Source organism: Cryptomeria japonica, chromosome 10, assembly GCF_030272615.1.
Source record: "Cryptomeria japonica chromosome 10, Sugi_1.0, whole genome shotgun sequence".
Classification (NCBI taxonomy): Eukaryota; Viridiplantae; Streptophyta; class Pinopsida; order Cupressales; family Cupressaceae; genus Cryptomeria; species Cryptomeria japonica.
Window position 1 is genome coordinate 445485583 of NC_081414.1, and position 20702 is coordinate 445506284.

Sequence of the window (20702 nt, forward strand, 5' to 3'; positions counted from 1 at the left end):
GCCTCAAGGAAAGAGCCCTAGTTGTGTTGTAAATCTCATATAAACCTTCCAAGGTCCTGAACATATCTCTCGTAGTTGTCATCTTGGAGATGAGAGGTACCAAGTGATCCCTCACGGAGTCGATTAATATCTGATTTGCTTTAATGGCATTTTTCTTAAATTGAAGCTTCTCCTCATGATCTTCAGGTTTGGATAAATCCTTTTCCTCCACAAATTGAAGAAGATCATTTTCTTCAAGTGCAATGAGCACTCTAAACTTCCATGAGGTGAAGTTAGATGCACCTTCAAGCCTATCCTTGACTTTAAGACCGTTCACCATTTTCGAGGCTTAGTAGATACTACTTGAAGGAGAGAGAGGAGAGAAAGCTTAGATGTTGTAGAGAATCTGATCACGGTCTTTCTTTCATCGTGGCTCTGATACCATGTTAAGTTTTAGTGATCAGATAGATAGATAGAAAATTGACACAAAAATGCATAGAGTATACATACCCTAGGAAAACCTTCCTCTTGAAGGTGAAAAACCCAGCAATAATGTTCCTTATTGTATTATCAATATACAAGATGTTTTTACAATGAATTTGCTTCACTCCTTGAAGCTAGCATCAAAAAATTTATTGAACACTTCAATTCACAAAATATACGATCTGCTGTGTATGAGAAGTGCAGTCCACTCGCTGTCTATTATGCAACTACTGTGTGAAGATATACTAAGATTCGATCTGCTGAAGATGAATGCATCGCTTCTTAAGGATGAACACGATCTGCTTGCCGATGAATTCGATTCCTTGGAAGTGAATGGGAAACCGAACTATATACCCATGCATTGGTGATGCCAAACAACACGTCTCCTTCAAGGGCCAGCTTCTTATAAACAATCATGTCTCTTCATTAGTGATCGGTTATATTTTCACCATGTCTTTTTTTTAGGGAATGATTACATCATTATTACACGTCTTATTATCCAAGGGTGGCGGGATAGATATACATGCAAATACAAAGTCGATAAGTATTAATATTAAATCGGACTTTGTAAATGTGTAAGGCCGATAGGGCATTCACACATTTTCCATTTGCTATGTCGGCCTGGAGGATCTGACCTTAGCTATAGCGTTAACACTCTTTCTTAGCTAGGGAGGAATTCTTCTTGATATCAGAGTCACATAGTGACATCCACCATGGCTACTCCCAGAGGGTGGGTCCATGATGGCTACTCCCATGAAAGGAAATGCTAAAGAACACAAGTGCTCATCACGGAGACACTCAACGTGATGATGCTCACCATGGCTACTCCCAGAGGGTGAATAAACACAAGTGCCAAGTCATGGAGTCTCTCACATGACATCCACCATACCTACTCGCAGAGGGTGGATCCACCATGCCTACTCGTAGAGGGTGGATCCACCATGCCTACTCGTAGAGGGTGGGACAAGGGCTTACACCTCAAATTTCTCTTTCACAGAGAAGAATGCATTAACAAGGGCTTGTACCTCAAACTTCTTTCTCACAGAGAAGAATGCATTATAATTTTTAATACATATCAAGTAATCACTGATGCTGAGACTCCCTCTCAGCAAGGGCTTCATTCTCCACAACTCCAAGCTTGTCTCGAAAATGCACAAACTTCACTTTGGCAAGAGGCTTGGTGAGAATGTTAGCCGTCTGTTCCTCAGTACAAATGTATCTCAACTGAACAACATTCCTCTGTACCATATCTCTGATATAGTGGTACTGAATCTCAACATGCTTTGTTTTGTCATGGAACACTGGATTGACTGAAAGCTTCACACAGCTTTGGTTATCACAATGAATGATAGTAGACTCGAATGATTGTCCAAACAATCCTGCAAGGAGCTTCCGAAGCCACATTGCTTCGCGAGTTGCCACGCATGCTGCAATGTATTCTGCCTCTGCTGTGCTTAGTGCCACTGAAGACTGCTTCCTGCTACACCAGGAAATCATAGCAGATCCCAAACTGAAACAACAACCAGAGGTGCTCTTCCGATCAGTAACATTCTCTGCCCAATCAGAGTCAGAATAGCCTTCTAAATTCATGTCCACACTGGAAGAGTATTTCAAGCCATATCCAATTGTGCCACGCAAGTATCTCAAGATATGCTTGGCTGCAACTAGATGTATCCGTCTCGGTTGACATATGAACTTACTCAATGCAATCACTGCATAACAAATATCTGGTCTAGTGCTGACAAGATACATCAGGGATGCAACCAACTGTCTGTACATAGTAGGATCCACAAGATCTGAACTAGCTACAACTTTCCTGAATTTCTTCAAGTTAGTTTCCATCTATATTTCCAATTCTCTTCAAGATATCAATGGTGTATTTTCCTTGACTTAGGATAATCTCATTGGGCCTCTACCAAACTTCCAAACCTAGAAAGAAGTGCATGAGTCCTAAGTCCTTCATCTCGATTTCTGAAGTCAACTCCTTACATCTATGAATGAGATGATCTTCTCCGGTAACAAATAGGTCATCAACATAAAGTACCAAGATCAACTTATCACCATTGAATACCTTGAAGTAAAGGTTCAGATCAGCATCATTCTTGCAGAAACCCAAACCTACTAAGTATCTTTACAATTCTTTCATACCAAGCAGGAGGCGCTTGTTTAAGGCCATATAGGGCTTTCTTCAATTTGCACACATGAGACTCTTTCCCATGAATCATGAACCCCTCAGGTTGCTCGATGTAGACCTCTTCCTCAAGCACACCATTGAGAAAGGCTGTCTTCACATCCATCTGATGTAACTTCCATCCCTTAGCTGCTGCAATCGCAATGATGGTCCTGATGGAAGTGTAGCGAGCAACAGGAGCAAATGTTTCTTCATAGTCTATTCCTTTCTGAGAGAAACCACGAGCCACAAATCTAGCCTTGTACTTTTCAATGCTTCCATCAGCTGCATGCTTAATCTTGTACAACCACTTGGAAGATACAACGGACTTCTCCTTAGGTCTAGGAACAATATCCCGCACATCATTCTTGATAATGGATTGATACTCTTCATCCATTGCATCTTTGCATACTTGCTGTTTTGAGGCTTCATCAACACTGGAAGGTTTAGTCTCAATAAGATTACACATCAATGCAACATAGCTAGAGAATCTGTTGTGTATGAGAAGTGCAGTCCACTCGCTGTCTATTATGCAACTGCTGTGTGAAGATATACTAAGCTTCGATCTGCTGAAGATGATTGTATCGCTGCTTAAGGATGAACACGATCTTCTTGCTGATGAATTCGATTGCTTGGAATTGAAAGGGAAACCGAACTATATACCCATGCATTGGTGATGCCAAACAACACTTCTCCTTCAAGGGTCGACTTCTTATTAACAATCATGTCTCTTCATTAGTGATCGGTTATATTTTCACCAACACGTCTTTTTGTTAGGGAATGATTACATCATTATTACACGTCTTATTATCCAAGGGTGGCGGGATAGATATACATGCAAATACAAAGTCGATAAGTATTAATATTAAATTGGACTTTGTAAATGTGTAAGGCCGATAGGCCATTCATGCATTTTCCATTTGCTATGTCGTCCTGAAGGATCCGACCATAGCTATCGCATTAACATTAGAAAATGGAAGAGCATACAAGATGCTGAAAAATATAAACTACACCATCATTTCAGGAAGAATATAAATTATATTAGATTTATTTCACTTCATTGAGATTTTATAATGTACTGTGCAAATGATTATAAAGATCTACATTCCCATACAACTTCCCAAAAACCTTACTTAACTATTTTATGGGAAACTAACTCCTAGCTAATTATTTATTAAATCTAATACTAAGTGACTTTATTAGAATATCTAAATCTTAATTTTCCAAGAAACCCACTTAAGGTTTACATTACGAAAGAAAAGGAAAAATGGAAACAATGCAATGTGGATTGACTATAGTAGGTCCTCTAGAAATTTGTGGAAGTGAATCCACCAAATCTCCTTGCTCATCCAAAAGAGCCCAAATTGCTCATGTCCAAGAAAATGTCGTGATTGACCACCAAATCTCCACAGAATACCCCGAATTGCTTGTGTCTAGGCATATGTCTTTGCTGACCACCAAATCTTCTTAGATCGACCCATATTACTCATGTCTTATGATACCTATGAATCAAGACATACTCAACTATTTTCAAGTACACCTCCCTTGTAAATCAAGAAACACTCAATTATCCAGAAGACAGAAAAAACACCAAGTGTGATTTGAGACTTACGTAACGATCCACAGTTACACTCCTCCCTTTGTGGATCAAGACATTCTCAGCCACCCACAAGGCATAAAAATACCAAGGCTCCCCTTGCTCCATGAAGAGACACAAGAAAAAAGGGGCCTCTCGTGCAAAGTATCATCTTAGAGAAAGGAGTTAGCTCGAGATGATAATATTCCTCCAACCCTTGGTGCCTCCAACCTCCAATTAGACTTGTTTAATTTTTTAAAAGATATTCTTTCTCTTGTTATTGTGAGGAGAACCTTGACCATGTATGGCAAAACCACACCTTTCTATCTCATTTTCAGTAGTTGTCAAAGCATTATTTGTCTTCAACTTACTGTTAATAAGATCCTTGTCACCTTGAATACAATTCACTAGAATGTCCTCCCTTATTACAATAGAAGTATTTGAGATTTTTATTCTTCCTGTTGAATCGTTAGACTTCTATAAAAACAAAGCAGTTTTCCAGTAATTGAGTGATTTTTAGTTGCTCTATTCTCTTTATCAATCGAGAAAGAAATCAGAATTTCTAAGGTTGGATTGATTAAGATTGCATTCTTAGATTGCTTTCTCATTGTGGTACACAGGGAATACATCATGTTTTGTTCAAAAGATGTGTGACAATGTCACAATAGTCAGTATGGCAAATTTTATTCTTAGCTGTACAGTATTGTAAATAACAAATATTGCAAGTTTTGCCAAATGTTGAAATTTTATTTTGTAGCATTTACCATGAATTCCATAGATATTTGGACCATTAACTACAGAATTGACCATAAAAATATTTCCAGGGTAACCTGAGTTTTTGGTTTACTGCATCCACCTAGGTAAGGTTCTCTATTTGTATATTTTTCATTTGACTAATATATAATATTCTGGCAGGTTAATTCTTATCCAACTGTTAGGGGATTCATAGCAATTGGTACTGGAGGGGATGATTTTGTCCAGGCTATGGTTGGTGCAGTTGAGTCAGTTCTTCAACGTCCAATTCCTGAGGTGTTTGCTCCAAAGAAAACCATTAACATTTCTAAAGTGCATCTGTCATGAAATATTTGCTATAATAGAAGTGCAATAGTGTGTCTTTGAGCTTTCAAGATATAACTCAGTTTAAGTTGAAAAATACACTTTTTTTGTACTGTTAACAGTATTTTATCCGTTGTGATTTTGTTACACCTACTTCTAATTACTGTGTAGTCCAAGTGAAAATCACATCTTTATCTAAATTCTTCTTTTTACTTTGGTTGCTTAGATGACTTGGCATTGGAAAGTAGTGCTTATTGATTTTACATATAACAGTGGAAGTGATAAGCATGTATTATATATAATTGTGTCCTTTTTTTCTCTTGCTTATAGTAACTTGGACTAGGCACCTAAGATCCACAACAAAAATGGCATCAAAGTACTGGATTTTGGCAACGAAAAGTTTGCCTGATCTTAAAATCATAAAGTTATCTACAAAACTAGAGATTAAATGTCTAAACTTAACTATAATACATTTTCTTCATGATAAAAAACATTTGAGTGGTACACATATCAAATCCCATAACCGTCTTTCAAGTTCCAGCTGTCTCCACAACGAAAGAATCCAATCACTTGCTGCCTGATGAAAGCCTATAAAACTCATAATTCTCCTACTGCCACCACTGTTTCCAGAGCATGCAGGTTAATGAAAAAGTGCTACCACTCCAGCTCATCAAGCCAACTCAAAATTGCACTCAACTATTCACTTCAGATTCCTTATTGGGTGTCCACAAGGCCTTGTATATCGTTAGACAATTAAACTTGGGCAGCAATAGGGGAGTTTGATCCTAAACTTACCTGTGAAAAATCTTCCTTTAGACAAAAGTCACTCCTTTTATTACTTCCCAATCAGCCTCAAAGTTACCTTTCCTCTTTATATGCTTGAAAGAAACAATTTCAAACTTAGTACGCGATGATCTTTCTTTATAGAGTACATTCTCTAAAATCTAGGAATTGTAGTTCGTAGAATTCATACTATCAATGGCTGCTTTTGAATCATCTACTTTGTTAGTGCGTGAATTTGTCTATTGCTAGACAACACAAAATGGAACAACGCATATGGTTTAAACAATTTTCAAATTATAAGGAGAAGCTCTCTGAGATCTAACCAAGCCAAAAATCTAAAATTATATATAGATTTTACAAGTATGAACATTGTATAGGATTTCAATAGGGTTTTGTATTAAACTAAGTCACTGCATTCTGCAAATTTCTGCCATCAGGTTTGAAATTCGCTGAACCTCAAAAGCTTTGTTTGAAATTCACAAAAATTCGGATGCCATTCGTATGGAAAAAGTGGATGACGTGTTTTCAGAAAAACATATTTTATTCTCGCGTTTTTTAGGTTTTTGTCTGTATTTTTTTATAAATAGCACGCCCAACTTCACAGGAATGCACATCAGTTGATCAATTTGCAGCTTACAGTCGATTTGCATTTTAGGGTGAAGGAGGGAGTCCGTACGGTGAGGGCCCGAAGGAATCCATACCAAGAGCAATCGTACTAGCTGAAGGTATGGTGAAGACCAGTTGGGGAGACCCCAGTCGGGCTAGAAGTTCAGACCGTTATAATAACGGTCAAAGGCAGGCGAAAGTAGCAAAAATGGCACAAGACCCCACATAGGCAGCAATGGCGACAGACACGGTGGAGGGAAGCATCAGTAAGAAAGCCAAAGTTAGGCCAAAAGTACAACACGATTAGGGAAAAGTCATTGTGGATACTCTGGAATTCGAGAGTGTGACATGAAGCGAGTGCTGCAGTGGGTGGGATGAAACCCCACCAAATTATGAGTTAAAGAACTCACTTAGGAAGGCAGAAGTGGACCATGCCATCCAAATGCCGATATTCAACATAAAGGAGTTGAAGCCAGTTCTTCGAACCCTCGTGGCAGGGTATGATTCCTGTAGACAGAAGTTCATTGTGCAGTACGAAGGTTGTACCTTCATAGTATCATTCAAGCCACATGACTTCCAGCGAGTATTTGGCATTCCGGATAGAGGAGAATTAGCTACGAAGCCGGCTAGCAAGCTCACAAAAGAAAGAAAAGAATTCTTGCTGAAGTTGGCTTGTTGCAGCGATTTGACCTCTGCGGAATGGAAAAGCTTGTGGGGTAGCAGCAACAGCAGGGGACTGAAGTGTTCTTTCTTTGCTAATGCCGACTGGTGGTGCTTGATGGACCTTGTTTGCCCTCTCGGGTAAACGGTTAAATGCAGAACGTAAATGCACAGAACATAATGGAAATATATTAAATAACCAGCCTCTATATTAATTCCATAGTCTATGTACAATAAGTGCTTATAACATTACATTTGACACGACTAACATGATCCCACTTCAAAGAAAAGGTACACAATATATAATACCCGAAGGGGTGCGACACAACCGTCGCGACTCCAACTACCTACCCGTCGGCTAACTAACTGACCGCCGTAACTCATTATTACCGACGACAACATAAACATAATATAACAACATAACATAATGATTATTCCCGGCAACAGACCTCGTCAAGAGCAGGTTCACAGGGGCAAGTAGGGCTTCTGACATTGCAATTTGGATGATAGCGCTTATGAACGACATCAGCGTGGGTAAGGTGTACAGCTGGTCTCAGTTGCTCTCAGATAGAATTCATGATTTCATGTCACTAGAGCACAAGACATTCTACATGTGCCACCATGCAATCAGCCTTTTCTTGGAGGCAATACGTACACAGGTGTCTTCGGAGAAGTGGGACAAATTTCAACCACAGGGTAGGGTCGAGCCGAACATACCGACAATGTATTACTGGGTCCATTGGGACACACTCAGAAGTGACAACACCTAGCTTGTCGAAAAGAAAAGGAAACAGGATGTGGAGGAGGAAGAAAGTTTAGAGGAGGATGCAAAAGCCATATAAGAAGAAGAAACTAATGATTTGGAAAGTAGAATTGGCGAAGACGGCTTCAGGATGGCACCCCACAACGGAGATTTGGAGGAGGTTGAGGAGGATGGAGTGGAAATGCATTTGAGAGGAGGCCAAGGGGAGGAGTGGGCCATGGACGAAGGGGCAGTACAAACACGACAGAAGGAATCACCGACACCGAAGAAAGTTGTGGCACGGGTCAAATTTGCAACCCCAAAATTGTCCCCTTCCGCCCACCTGGTACCCGTGTAGTCACTTACAGTGGCCACGCCCCTGGGCGAGGCCGCTGCCGTAGGCCTACTATTTCAGAAAGTACCTGAAGGTTCTCCACAATACCAAATATGAGTCTCCCTTCCACAGGTTGCGCTGGCGATTGGAGGGGAAGTTCGCTCAGACGAAGGAGTCGTACATCTGCAAACATCTACGGTCAAGACTCCTATGGCTGAAGGAGCGCTTCACCAGGAAACACTTACGATTGAAGGTATTGCCAAAGGTGTGGTACATGGAAAGAACCCTACAGATGGCAGGGTGGTATGGATGGGAACACCTACAGTGGAAGGCCTAGTAACACCGTGTTGACGTGGATGAAATCGCATTGCTGCAAACTCCATACGGCCAACGCAGAATAGAATAGCCGACTGATTATCCTACTCTCTCTTGAGATAAGGAAGTCTCTAATGCTGTTTTCGAAGTTTGATCAAAGGAGACTACCTCAAGGTTTCTTTTGTCAGGTCTTGACTGCAGGATCTCTCAGTGGCTTGATGTGTTTTTGCTGGAAACACAAGGGGACTTACGTTTGACTGGCAGTTCTATGGCTAAGTTCCCCAGACCCTTTTACGATCTTTCCATCAGATGATATTGGTTAATTTGAAGCTGTTTTAGTAGGACTGCAGATTTTCCGAATAGATAAAAAAAAAGGGGAAAAGAAAGGAAGGACAGGGAGAGAGAGAGAGACATGAACTGTAAATTCTAACTAAGACAGCAGATTCAATCAAGCAGACAGACACCTCCAGGAAACTAGATTAGGCATCATCAGCCATTTAAACACAATGCTTGCATAAACTTAGTGCAATCTTCAAAGGAGAAACCAGATTTTCATATTACCAAATACGATATTAGAATTTCTACATTCATGGTAAATATATATTTGATAATCGAACTGAGCATGAAATGGTCCAGGTTAACCATGCGGAAAGAAAAAACAATCAGCTATTCTCTAATGGTATGGACTATGAAGACTCTATCAGATGCTTGATTAAAAACTGCTATGCAAAATGAATAAACATAACTAAAAGCTTTCAAAATTAAGTGAAGAAGGAGACCATGCACTCACAAGGAAACTTGAAAATAGTCTTAATCCATTGTATTAATTCCTGCAAATTCCTTCAGAGCTTTCGCAACAATCCAAGAACTTCTTACAAAATGAGGGAAAACCAGTCCCTTAAATAGGCCTCAAAAAAGATGAATGGCCTGGATTAAATCTAAATAAGTGGCCCAGATTCATCCATAAAGCAGGGCTGCCCATGCCCATAAATGGGAGGCAAATATCAACAACTACCCCAAAATGGGCAATAACTACCCAAAAAGGGATAATTACAACAATTTGGAACAATCCAAAAAGGTGTATAAAAAAGTTTTACAATTTGTTGACCAAAAGTCAACTGTCACCTTTTTGGGACAAAAGTGCATTTTAAGATTTGGAAGGGAAAAAACACTTTTGAGAAACTATTTTCTCTATTTCGGTTTCACACTCTTTCTTTAGAAACTGGTCCTCGCCACGTAGGTATTCTTGCCATAAATCACGACTTGCTGCCCGTTCCTTGCGAACGTATTCCTGAAATTTGATACATAACTGGAAGAGGAGACTGAAAGGAGGCATGGGAGGGTGGCAAATTTTGTACTGCATGCCCTCGAGATACTGGTCTACGTGCTTTAAACCGTCCTTCCAGCTGGAGCGATTACGCTCGAAGCATAATATGTCTGAATGGAATTGACCAGCAAAACTCAAGTCTCCAACGGAATAAGAAACCTTATCTGCTCCCAACCTTTCTTCCCAGTTTGGCCGGATTACACTGTCGGATAGGTCATTTATCCATCCTGAAACCATCGATCGGAGGATGGTCTTACCTAGTTCCTGCATGTTCCCCAAAATTACCTCACATGCATCATTTTCTTTGTCAATAATTTCCTGGGCGTCGTTCTTCATGGTGACGGTCCAGTACCATTCCTTGAGAACACTGATGCCATGGGGATCTAGGATGTCGGACAGTGTGGGAATTTGCGCATGTGTCCAGAAAAGAGCTCTCATGAGGGGAAGGGTAGAGGCCGCCACTTCGTGCATGTGAAGGGATTCCCTCTTTACCTCCAACAGCCTGACTAGAGTGAGCTCTCGATGGAGAGCCATTTCTTTCACCTCCCTAAGGATCTGTTCTCCCTTTTTCTTGATGTCCTGCATCCATTCCTTGACGGCCTTTGCGGTATCCCGAATTCCTTCAAATTCAGTCGTGGTCCTTTGTGCCAATGCCATTGGGGGAATATGGGATTCGGAGGGGTTGTGCAATGGCCGTAGGAGCTTATCGATGTATCCCTCGGCTTGTTCAGCACGGGCCCGATACATATCCTTTTCCGCTGTGATCTCCTCGAGCTGTCTGAGTATGTTCTGCACTGAATCCTTAAATTCTTCCTTTTCCTGCTCTTTTGTAGCTCGTCCGATGGGGACAGTCGTAATGCTATAATCTGCCAGTGTTATTTGATCTGCTGGCTTGTCTACGGGCGGGGTGGCAATATGAAGAGTGCGGTTCCTCTGTTCGTCCCTGGTTACTCTAGAATATGCCCTTGGTTTCTTCTTCCCTTTAGCTTTTGCTTGATCCATTCGTGAGAAGATATCCTCTAGATCGATGGGTGCTTTGGTGGCGGCCCTACGCTGAGCTCTGGCGATCAGCCACTCTTGAGGCACTGTCTGGGTTGATGATAGGGTCAGGTTAGCATCCTGTTCTCCTACGCTCTCAACCGGTTGACCACAAATTCGCAGCTGCCCCGCCATCGGAGGAGTGAAAGAGGGAGGAAGCTCCTTGCTTGCAGCTGAGTTCTCCCCTATTTCGCTGAACAATTGTCTGACATCCTCCTGTGAAGGTTGCTCCTCAGTTCTCTCGGGCTCATGAATTTCGTCTATCCTTTGTTCTCCTTCGATGGTCGAGTCGTCCTTGGCTATATTAAGGAGTAGCAACTCGTGACGGCTTTGCTGGGTAGGTTCATGCACTTCGACCCCCTGGGTGGATGGGATTTCTCCTTCTTTTATTTGGTTACCTAGTTGGTCAACTCGAGGCCTTTTGGCTCGGTGTCTAGTACATCAGGTGCAGGAGGATCATTGGCCTCGAATGCATCGATGTCGCTCTGGGAAGGCGGAGTAGGTACGCAATCCAATTCTATGGCATCGTCGGACGAACTAGGGTCTTTTGAAGATGAAGTGGCCTCTGGCCTCTTTATGGGAATCTTCTCCCTTCTTGTTCTTTTGGACGTCCGAGTTCCTCTGCAAGCCTTAGCTTTCTTTCTTTTCTCTGGTTTCTCAGTTGATGTCCCTTCGTCTTCGGAAGACTGAGAGTCAAGACTGCCCATGAAATGGTAAGTGAACTGGACCCCTTCACGAACTAGCCTCTCGATCTGATGATGTAACCATTGATCTGTGTATCTTGCTGGGGCTACCATAACTGCTTCGAAATCCGTGATTGGGTCCTGAGACCAATCAACGCCTGGCAAGAGGTGTCTTACTGCTTCGAATTCTCGGACTTGGAGGCAATTTCCTGAGTCCGTGAGCTGATCTGGGACCTGACGGTATTCAAAGAGTCGCATCTGTTGCACACTCAACCTAGAATATTCCCGTCGCCTAACTTCGTAGTCATCGGAGCAATTTTTCCAATAGTCTTCAACTGACTCCTTTGCTCTGTATCTTCGACCATAGGCCCTTTTTGCCAGATTATCATGATCGAAGTATTTTCTTGGGAAATGGTCTTGGAGGCCATAAGAGGCCAGCTCTGCAAGGGACTCCTCTGCTAGGGTGGGGGTCCTCAATTGGACATCATGGTTGCCTATGATCATAGGAAATGTGAATCCAGCCTGCTTGCTCTCTCGAAGTAAGATGCCGGTGGGGCGTGATTGCCTTGCCACCTCCATAAGGATTACTTTGTCCGTTGGATACCGTGGAAGTCGAAGGGGGGCACCATCGAAGCCAGCTATTCGGATGTAGGAAAACCTTGGGAATTGGATGAACCAGGCTCCGTACCTCTGTACTAAAGTAGTAGCTTGCTCCGAGAGCCTTATGTGCAACCCGCCCTGCATTAGCCTAACCAAGCACATTAAGGCGTCATTGACGCGTTCATACTGACCAACCGCGTAAGCCGGGCTGTTCTTTTCCCTTTGAGCTATATCCTGGTAGTGCAGCTGCGAGTAGCAATCATAGACTTTCACCTGACCGGGCCCATTTCCGATCTCACCTTTCATTATCAATCCTGGTAGTGGCTGGTTCTTTGCGAACATATAGACCAAATAGGAGGTCATGGTGAAGTACTTCTTTGTTTCGAGCTCAATCAGCTGAGTGTGGATGTTATCGCTTATGATCTGGGCCCAGTCAATCTTAGACTTTCCGGCGAAGACCTGCTCTGTAAAATAGAACATCCACTCTTCAAAGTAGCTGGACTTAGGAAGTCCCATGACTCGGCTGAGTAAGGTGACCATATCCCCATGTTCATTATGAAAATCACTTCTGGGGGTCTTTTTCACAATCCTGGTGTTCGAAGGCCTTTTCTCCTTGAACCATTCTTCGTTAATCAGTGCCCTGCATCGGGCCGGATTCATATCATATGCCCCTTGTGCTTCGTCTATGGTTGTAGCTGTGGGATTATTAGGAAAGGGGATATCAAATGCATCACCGATAGCCTCAGGGGAGAAGTCGGCGATAGTCATATTTTCCAGAAGCACTAATCTGGACTTTGGTTCGTAATGCCGAGCAGCCTCCACTACTAATTCATAATTCTGGATTGCTGGAGGAAAACCTGCCGCTTGGGCGATGCCACTTTCCACCATCTGCCTAGGCCTGCCATATGCGTTGGGTGAGAAGACCCGATTCCTGAAGTCCTGAATATCAATATGGCCAAGGTCGGTGTCACCAATGTTGTCCCAGACGCTCTGAACCTTCGACTCCCTTAATCCTCCCCGTTGATACTGATACTTCATCTTTTCAACCTTACGTGGGATGTCTGATTTGGATGCTCGTGAGGTTTCGGCTGCAGCGGGTGTTTTTGATGATTCCACCGCCGATTTAGGCATCTATGCTGCACAGCCGGACGCGGATTATAAGGTGATACAAGAACGGTAATGTGGGTTAGACAACAAAAGAAGTGCTCCAGCAGGCCGAGATTAATTTAGAGTTTAGTCCGGACATGGGGCAATATTATTTTAGCTAACAACTTGATTAACTTTAACTGCAACATATTCTTGAAGATTTGTGACTACGCATTTATACTTATCACTTTCGGATTTTGGACTCATTTTCAACAGAGGCAAAACATGGAAATTTTCTTGAGTTTGAAAAGAGATGCAATTTCTGGCTAAACCTTGGGAGTGAATTCTAAATTTCGAATGCCTTGAACAACGTTCTATGAAAAAGAGATGCAGACTTCAAGAATTCAAGCATTGCGATCAAATTTCGCGCATTTGTCTACTTGATTTAAGCATTTTCAAATGATCATATGCGATAAAGCGTACTTACCTGATGGGAGCGGATGGCGAGAGATTACCCGACCTCGTCGCATAAAATGAACGGACGATCCTGCAAAGTTTGAATCCCAACGGTTTTCCCTTTGATTTAAATTTTCGCGGTTTGGTGGACGAAAGAGAATTTATCAATTTTAAATGGTTTTACCCTTGGCAATCTGAATTTAAATGGTCGAGGGGGGTTGATGTAGCGTCTTACCTTCTTATTTTCGGACCTTGGAGAGTTCTTTCAAATTTTGAATTGCATTTTCTCTCCAACTTTGGATTTTTGACGAATTTGGAGGTTTCGGAATTTAAACTTGGCTTCACCCAGTCTGCACAAAATTCGGAGCTTGAAAGTTATTTGCAAACTTGGAGATCTCAACCCGTTGGCGAATTTCGGAAGTCCCTGGGGTTTTAGGCGAGCTGGAGACATTTTCGGAGCTCTTCAAAACCTCGGACCTGAGCGCCCTTTTTTCGCATGCTCCCGCAACTTTGGAACTTCGGAGCTGGAACATGCCCGTTCAAACTTCGGCAAACCTTGGAGTCACGGCGCCCGTTCAAACTTCGGCGATTTGGGAAAAACTTCGGAGGACTCGCCGCCTACGTTGGGTGCTTTCGAAACCTCAGAGAGTTTTAAAACATCTCGCACTTCATTTTCGCGATTTCGGACCTAGGGTCCGAAAATAACATTTCGCGATTTAAACTTCGGACCTGGGGTCCGAAAATAAGCTTTGCGTTTTACTTTATCTTCTTCTCAAGGGTCCGAAAAGAAGGACTTAAACGATTTCGGGCTTTCGGACCTTAACGCGTTTTTAAAAGATTTCGCACTTTTCAAAACCTCGGACTTGAGGTCCGAAAATAAGGATTTAAGTGATTTCGGGGGTCGGAGGCGTTTTCGGACCAAGGAGAGTTTTCTTTTAACTTCGCGTTTTACTTTATTCTCAGGGGTCCGAAATTCGGATGCTTTCGCGATTTCTGACTTTCGGACCTCAGGCGTGCTTTAAAACATTTCACGATTTAAACTTCGGACCTGGGGTTCGAAAATCGCACCTAAGTGATTTTCGGACTTTCGGACCTCATGCGTCCCTTTTAAACTTTATGCTTTTCTTTTCTTCTGGGGTCCGAAAATAACTTTAAGTGATTTTCGGACTTTCGGACCTCATGCGTCCGTTTTAAACTTTATGCTTTTCTTCTCTTCTGCGTTTTCTTTTGACGCCTCTTACCCCAGGGGTCCGAATTTGGGGTCCGAAAAGAAGATTTACGAGCCTCTATCCGAAGTTTCGGACCTTGAAACACTTTTGCCATATTAAGAAGACCTCGGACCATTTGGATGTTTTAGCGAAATCGAGGCACTTCCAAATTTCGGAACAGGGGTCCGAAAATAACACTTTGAGTGATTTTCTGGGTTTGAAGCGCTATCTTTGCAACATTTTAAAAGAACTTTGTATTGCTTTCGAACCGAGTAGGGAGCATCTGCTTTGAAATTTTCGCTCCAGGGCCCGAAATTTGCCCCTTAGACAATTTTGGAAACTTGCACGGAACGTCGGACCTCCTACTAGTTTTGCCAGGTTCCACAAATCTGGATTTGGGAGGCATCAGAATACTAAGGCACTTAGCTGATCAATTCGATCTTTCATCAGCAGGCGAAAATCATCTATCGCCCAAACCTTGCAAAGGTCGGGTGACAAACTTTATGTAATCGGCCTCATAGCTCTGGCTTGGCGGGATTCGTCAATTCCTACCATCTTACGCCTATCTAAGGCGATTTTCAAAATTTTGGAACAAAGCTCTTGGCGTTCACGCCCGAGAGCTAGACTAGTCGGGAGGACTCATCGGTTCATTACTTCAACACCAATCAGTTTACGGATTGGTTGCGAACTCGCTCGAAGAGACACGAGAAACTCTGCTTGGAACCTCAGGACAACGATTGAAAGCTCAAAACAGGAAAGGGGACCTTGTCGGCGACAGGGAGCGTGTGCAACGCACAACACACCGGTGGGAGAGACTCCTATAGATGGCAGGGTAGTACAGGAGGAGCTAGACGTATCGACCATATTGGATGCTTTTATGACAAAGGAAACGGGCCAAGAGAAGGATGTGTATGCATCCTTGGATAGCTAGCTGGGCAAGTTCGCACTAGCACCGCACGTACCTCCACCTCCTTCGCCAGGCACAATGGTAGTTGAATAGATCACTGATGATGAAGTTGGGAAAATTGGGCAGACTCCCAGTACGAGAGAAAGTGAAAAGGAGAATGCACATATCATTAATCTAGAGGATGAAAGTATTCAGTTTGGGGACGACAGGATGATTGGCACAGAGTCGCCACCAGCAGGTGATAATACAGACATGGGCCTTCGAATTTCATGACCAGACCCACAGGACCCAGTGGGGTCCATTCGACGATTCATGGCAGAGTTGGAGGGGTTTATCGAAGTGGCAAGAGGAATTGCAGACATGGCCCTATGGGTAGACGCAGGAGCAGTTCTAGAGGCTGAGAAACTTTTGGAGTTTATGAGGAATGGGTGCCAGGAGGAGTTTGAGCGGCACTTCACTCAGCAGGGCTGGCCAACAGTCGAGACAGAGCAGATGGTAGAGACTTGGCAGTAGGGGCACATCATGCAGGACCATGGGGTGCTTGGTTCCACCCTCTAGGGCATGGAGAGTTCCTATAGGGAACTATTTTTTTAGATGCGGCGGGCCCAGGCAGAGCAGGGAGCTGCTAAGGAAGAGGTTGCCGGTCTCCAAAAAGAGCTAGATAAATGCACAGAATTTGCCACTGTGGAGAAGCAAATCCGAGTTGAGCTAGAGGAGACAGTCGCACTCTAGGCGACCTGTGTGACAGAGGAAAGTGCTAAGATTAGAGCATTGGAGGATAGGGTGGCGGCATTGACAGGCCAGGTAGCGCAAAAGGACAAGGACTTGATGGAGGTAGTCCACATGGTGAAGACAGCTCGCGAACGCCAGCTGGTAGTTGAGCGTGACCTACGGCCTTGTACGACGCAACTTCAACACCTCCAGTGCCAGGCTCCAGCTTCCTCCATCACTCTAGGGACGTCCTCTCATCCCTGCTCTCAGTAGTAGTTCTTCGTCTTAACCCCATTTTGCTGTAGTCGTCTGGAAGTTTCTTTTTTGGGGGGCTGATGTAGACGACAATTATGTCGTCACTAAATAAAACTTAGTTATGTTAATTTGGCATGTAATGGATAATTAGTTCTCATAGGTAGTTGGCAGTTCCGATAGTTGGCACCTCCGCCAACCGACGGAGTGGTATATATTCTGGCAATGTATTGGGGAACGAGAGTTCCGATTTTTATTACATTTTGATGTGATTGTAATATCCATTACTGAGCAATAAAGTCATATCATTCTGCCTATGTTACTGTAATTGCTCTTATGGTCTATGCATTTCTAGTTTTGTGGTTATTCCGTGAAGACATAACATATTCACCTAGGGAGAAAACAGTAGTAATTGCATCCTTTGTGTTTGAAATATTCAAAATTTATCTGCCCCATTGGATAAAGGCACCCATCTGCTGTATGTTCAACCTCCCATCCCACCATCACGCCCACAACAATCACATTTGAACATCATTCTTAGTTTGTATCATGAGTAATTTCAGTAACTGCCACATGTAGATGTGCATATCAGCATTAGGGACTATCAAGAGCACTTTCTTAGACACTCTGTGGTAGTTCATTTTCTTTATAAAGGTGCAGAACCTTGGATGTTGCAAACCAGTGTACAAATATAGAGGGACAACCTAATAGAGGTATACTATATATTGGATATGCTTTGTGCCAAGTTAAACATATGTTTCTTGTAGTTATACGTAACATATCATCTTAGGGAAGCCCCCCTTGGTTTAGCAGATCCAAAAGTTGAAGAAAGCCATACCCCCTGTAATGTCCCTTACTAGGTTTAGACATGTTTTAACCATAAATAATCTATTTCAATATACTTATGACTCAAACTAAATATATTAGGTGACATCTCCACCTTAACATGAATCCAAACAGTGATATTCCACTACTCAATCAATTATCTATTAACAGATAAATTGTTCATCTATCATAACTCTTAATGCAAGTGTCAAACCAATTGTAATGTCCCCTACATGGAAACATCTCCTTTCCCAACTTCTTAAACACTAGCAGTAGTAACAAAGATAAACATATTCTCCTTCCTTTTATTGTTTTTGATCTTACTGATCACAATCTAATATTATCATTTGTCTGATTATGATGTAATTTTAAGCCCTAGGTATGTTAATCAGATTTATATAATTGATTATGCCCTAGGTTGTAATCAGATTTGCAGTATTTTAATAAGCCAACATAAATCAGAAATAAAACAGTAGACAAACAAGCATACCCTGGGAAAACCTCCAAGGAGGAAAAACCCAGCATGAAAGACCCACAGGTCAGATTATATATTCTCCTCTAAATCATAAGTACAATACTTAGCTTGAATCTGATCTTCACATATCAGATCTGTCCCTTTGCATGCTTCAAAACTTGCATCAAAATCCACTATGCCCTCTTGGACAATTTCGCACCAATCTGGATAGGTTCGCACTCTTCCTTGAAGTTAAGTTTGCACCCTTCTTGAAGAATTTGCACAACAGAGCTAATTCGCATTTGTATGAGATTCGAACTTGATGATTATAGACTTGCAAATGTCTCTTCTTTATACACATTGAAATCCTTGATTGCAAGTCGGCCTCCTTTGGTTTTTGGCGCTAATTTAATTAGGTGGCGTGTGTTTAGGATTGGGCTGGGCATATATTAGAGTCACGTTACCCTAGGATAGGGCCCGGACCTAAGGGGGGTTCGGATGTTGCCTTAAGGCAATCCGAACCCATACATAACCCTAGTTACAAACAACACTCCCTCTTAACTAGGGAGGAGGAGAATACATAATCTGAACCTTTAAGTTCCATCTAGCACACAAGCATAGAATTACATCTTCCACCTAGCACACAAGCATAGGATGGTTCTAGCACACAAGCATAGAAAGTGTAATACACCAGTGGGTCTTTACATTATTACAATTATCCGTCTAGCACACAAGCATAGATTGGATGTAATTCATTCTTGCACACAAGCAAGGAATGATTCAAAGTGCTACAAATAGTCACTGAGATTGAAGCTCCCTCTCAATCAAGGTTCTGTTTTCCACAATACCAAGTCTGTCTCTGAAGTATTCGAACTTCACTCTGGATAAGGGTTCGGTAAGGATATCTGCAACCTGTTCATCTGTGTTATTATACTTTAGCTGAGTGGTGCCTCTTTGCTCCTCTTTGCACAATATCCCATAGTATCCATCTTGTAATGCTGGTGGAGGATGACTTCAAACTTTAACATGCACACTTGCAAGTCATGAATACATACATAATTTATTCATGCACATCATGGAGTCTTTCCATGTCATCGATCACACATATCCATCATTTATTGTCTTTACCTCAGTCTTCTCTCAACATCATAATCTTCCATCTTGCACACAAGCAAGAAATGGAATAGACATAATCAGAATATTGTAGTCTTCCATCTTGCACACAAGCATAGAATGGAACTACATAACATAGTCTTCCAGCTCGCACACAAGCATAGACTGGATCCACCTTACATTGCCTGCAGAGGGTGGAGAGGATCTTTTCTACCATTTTACATTGCCCGCAGAGGATGGTTGATACAACACAATGTATCATAGAGATTGAGACTCCCTCTCAACCAAGGCGGTATTCTCCACAGCTCCAAGTCTATCTCAAGCTTCAAGAGACTTGGTGAGGACATCTGCAACATAGGATTGTCCTGCCATAAAACACTGAATTGTCAGGCATCAATATACAACCCTGATAAAAAATAGCACAACAAGACTTTTAAGAAATCACACTGCTTCTCTTGATGCAACACTTGCAACAATGTATTTATCTACAGTAATACTTAATGCCACTGAGGACTATCCCTGTAGGTCCAAGAGATTGCATTGGGTGAATGATTGAAGAGTTTTCCTTCTCCGTAACACTTCTTGACCAATCTGAACTTAAGCAGCTTCAGCCCATAATCAACTGTGCCTCGCAAGTATCTTATGATGTGCTTGGCTACAACATGATAAACATGTTTGGACAAGCTCATGAGCTGACTGAGAGCATTCACTGCAAGGCATATGTCTGGTCTAGTGTTAACTAGATACATCAGTGATCCAATCGACTGCCTGTACTCTGATGGATCTGCAAAATCAGAGTTAGCTGTAGAAACACTTAACTTCTTTAAGTTAGATTCCATAGGAGTAGACATGGGTTTACAATCCATCATTCTAAATCTTTTAAAAAAATAACAATAGTATACTTTCCTTCCTCAGAAAAATTTCGTTAGACCTTTGCCATACTTCCAGACCTAGGAAATAATGCATTAAACCTAAGTCCTTCATTTCAAATTCTGAAGCTAGTTCTTTCTTACATCTAATGATAAGTTCATCTTTACCAGTAAGAAATGAATCATCCACATATCGAACTATAATTAGCATTTCATCATTGGATGACTTAAAGTAGATGTGAGATTCAACATCATTTTACAAAATTCTAAACTTAACAAGTATTCTTTCATACCAAGCATGAGAGTCCTGTTTGAGGCCATACAGAGCTTTCTTCAATCTGCACACCTGAATCTCATAACCCCTTAAGATATACCAAAATAGCTGGAACTCCTCAGCAGCAGTTGTGTCCAATCACATCTTCCAAGGTACTTGAACTTCCTTTGAGTGTATGCCCATCCCAATAATTTC

The 20702-nt window shown here is 42.1% G+C and overlaps 1 protein-coding gene across 3 annotated transcripts in view; it reads left to right on the forward strand.

The window, feature by feature from the left end:
* LOC131067508 (uncharacterized) overlaps positions 1-20702 on the forward strand; it is a 215308-nt gene that overhangs the window by 74069 nt on the left and 120537 nt on the right. For all 3 annotated transcript variants that reach the window (XM_058002527.2, XM_058002529.2, XM_058002530.2), the window contains exon 3: positions 5124-5237. In XM_058002527.2, the coding sequence (XP_057858510.1) occupies positions 5124-5237 (114 nt within the window). The remainder of the gene's footprint in view (positions 1-5123; positions 5238-20702) is intronic.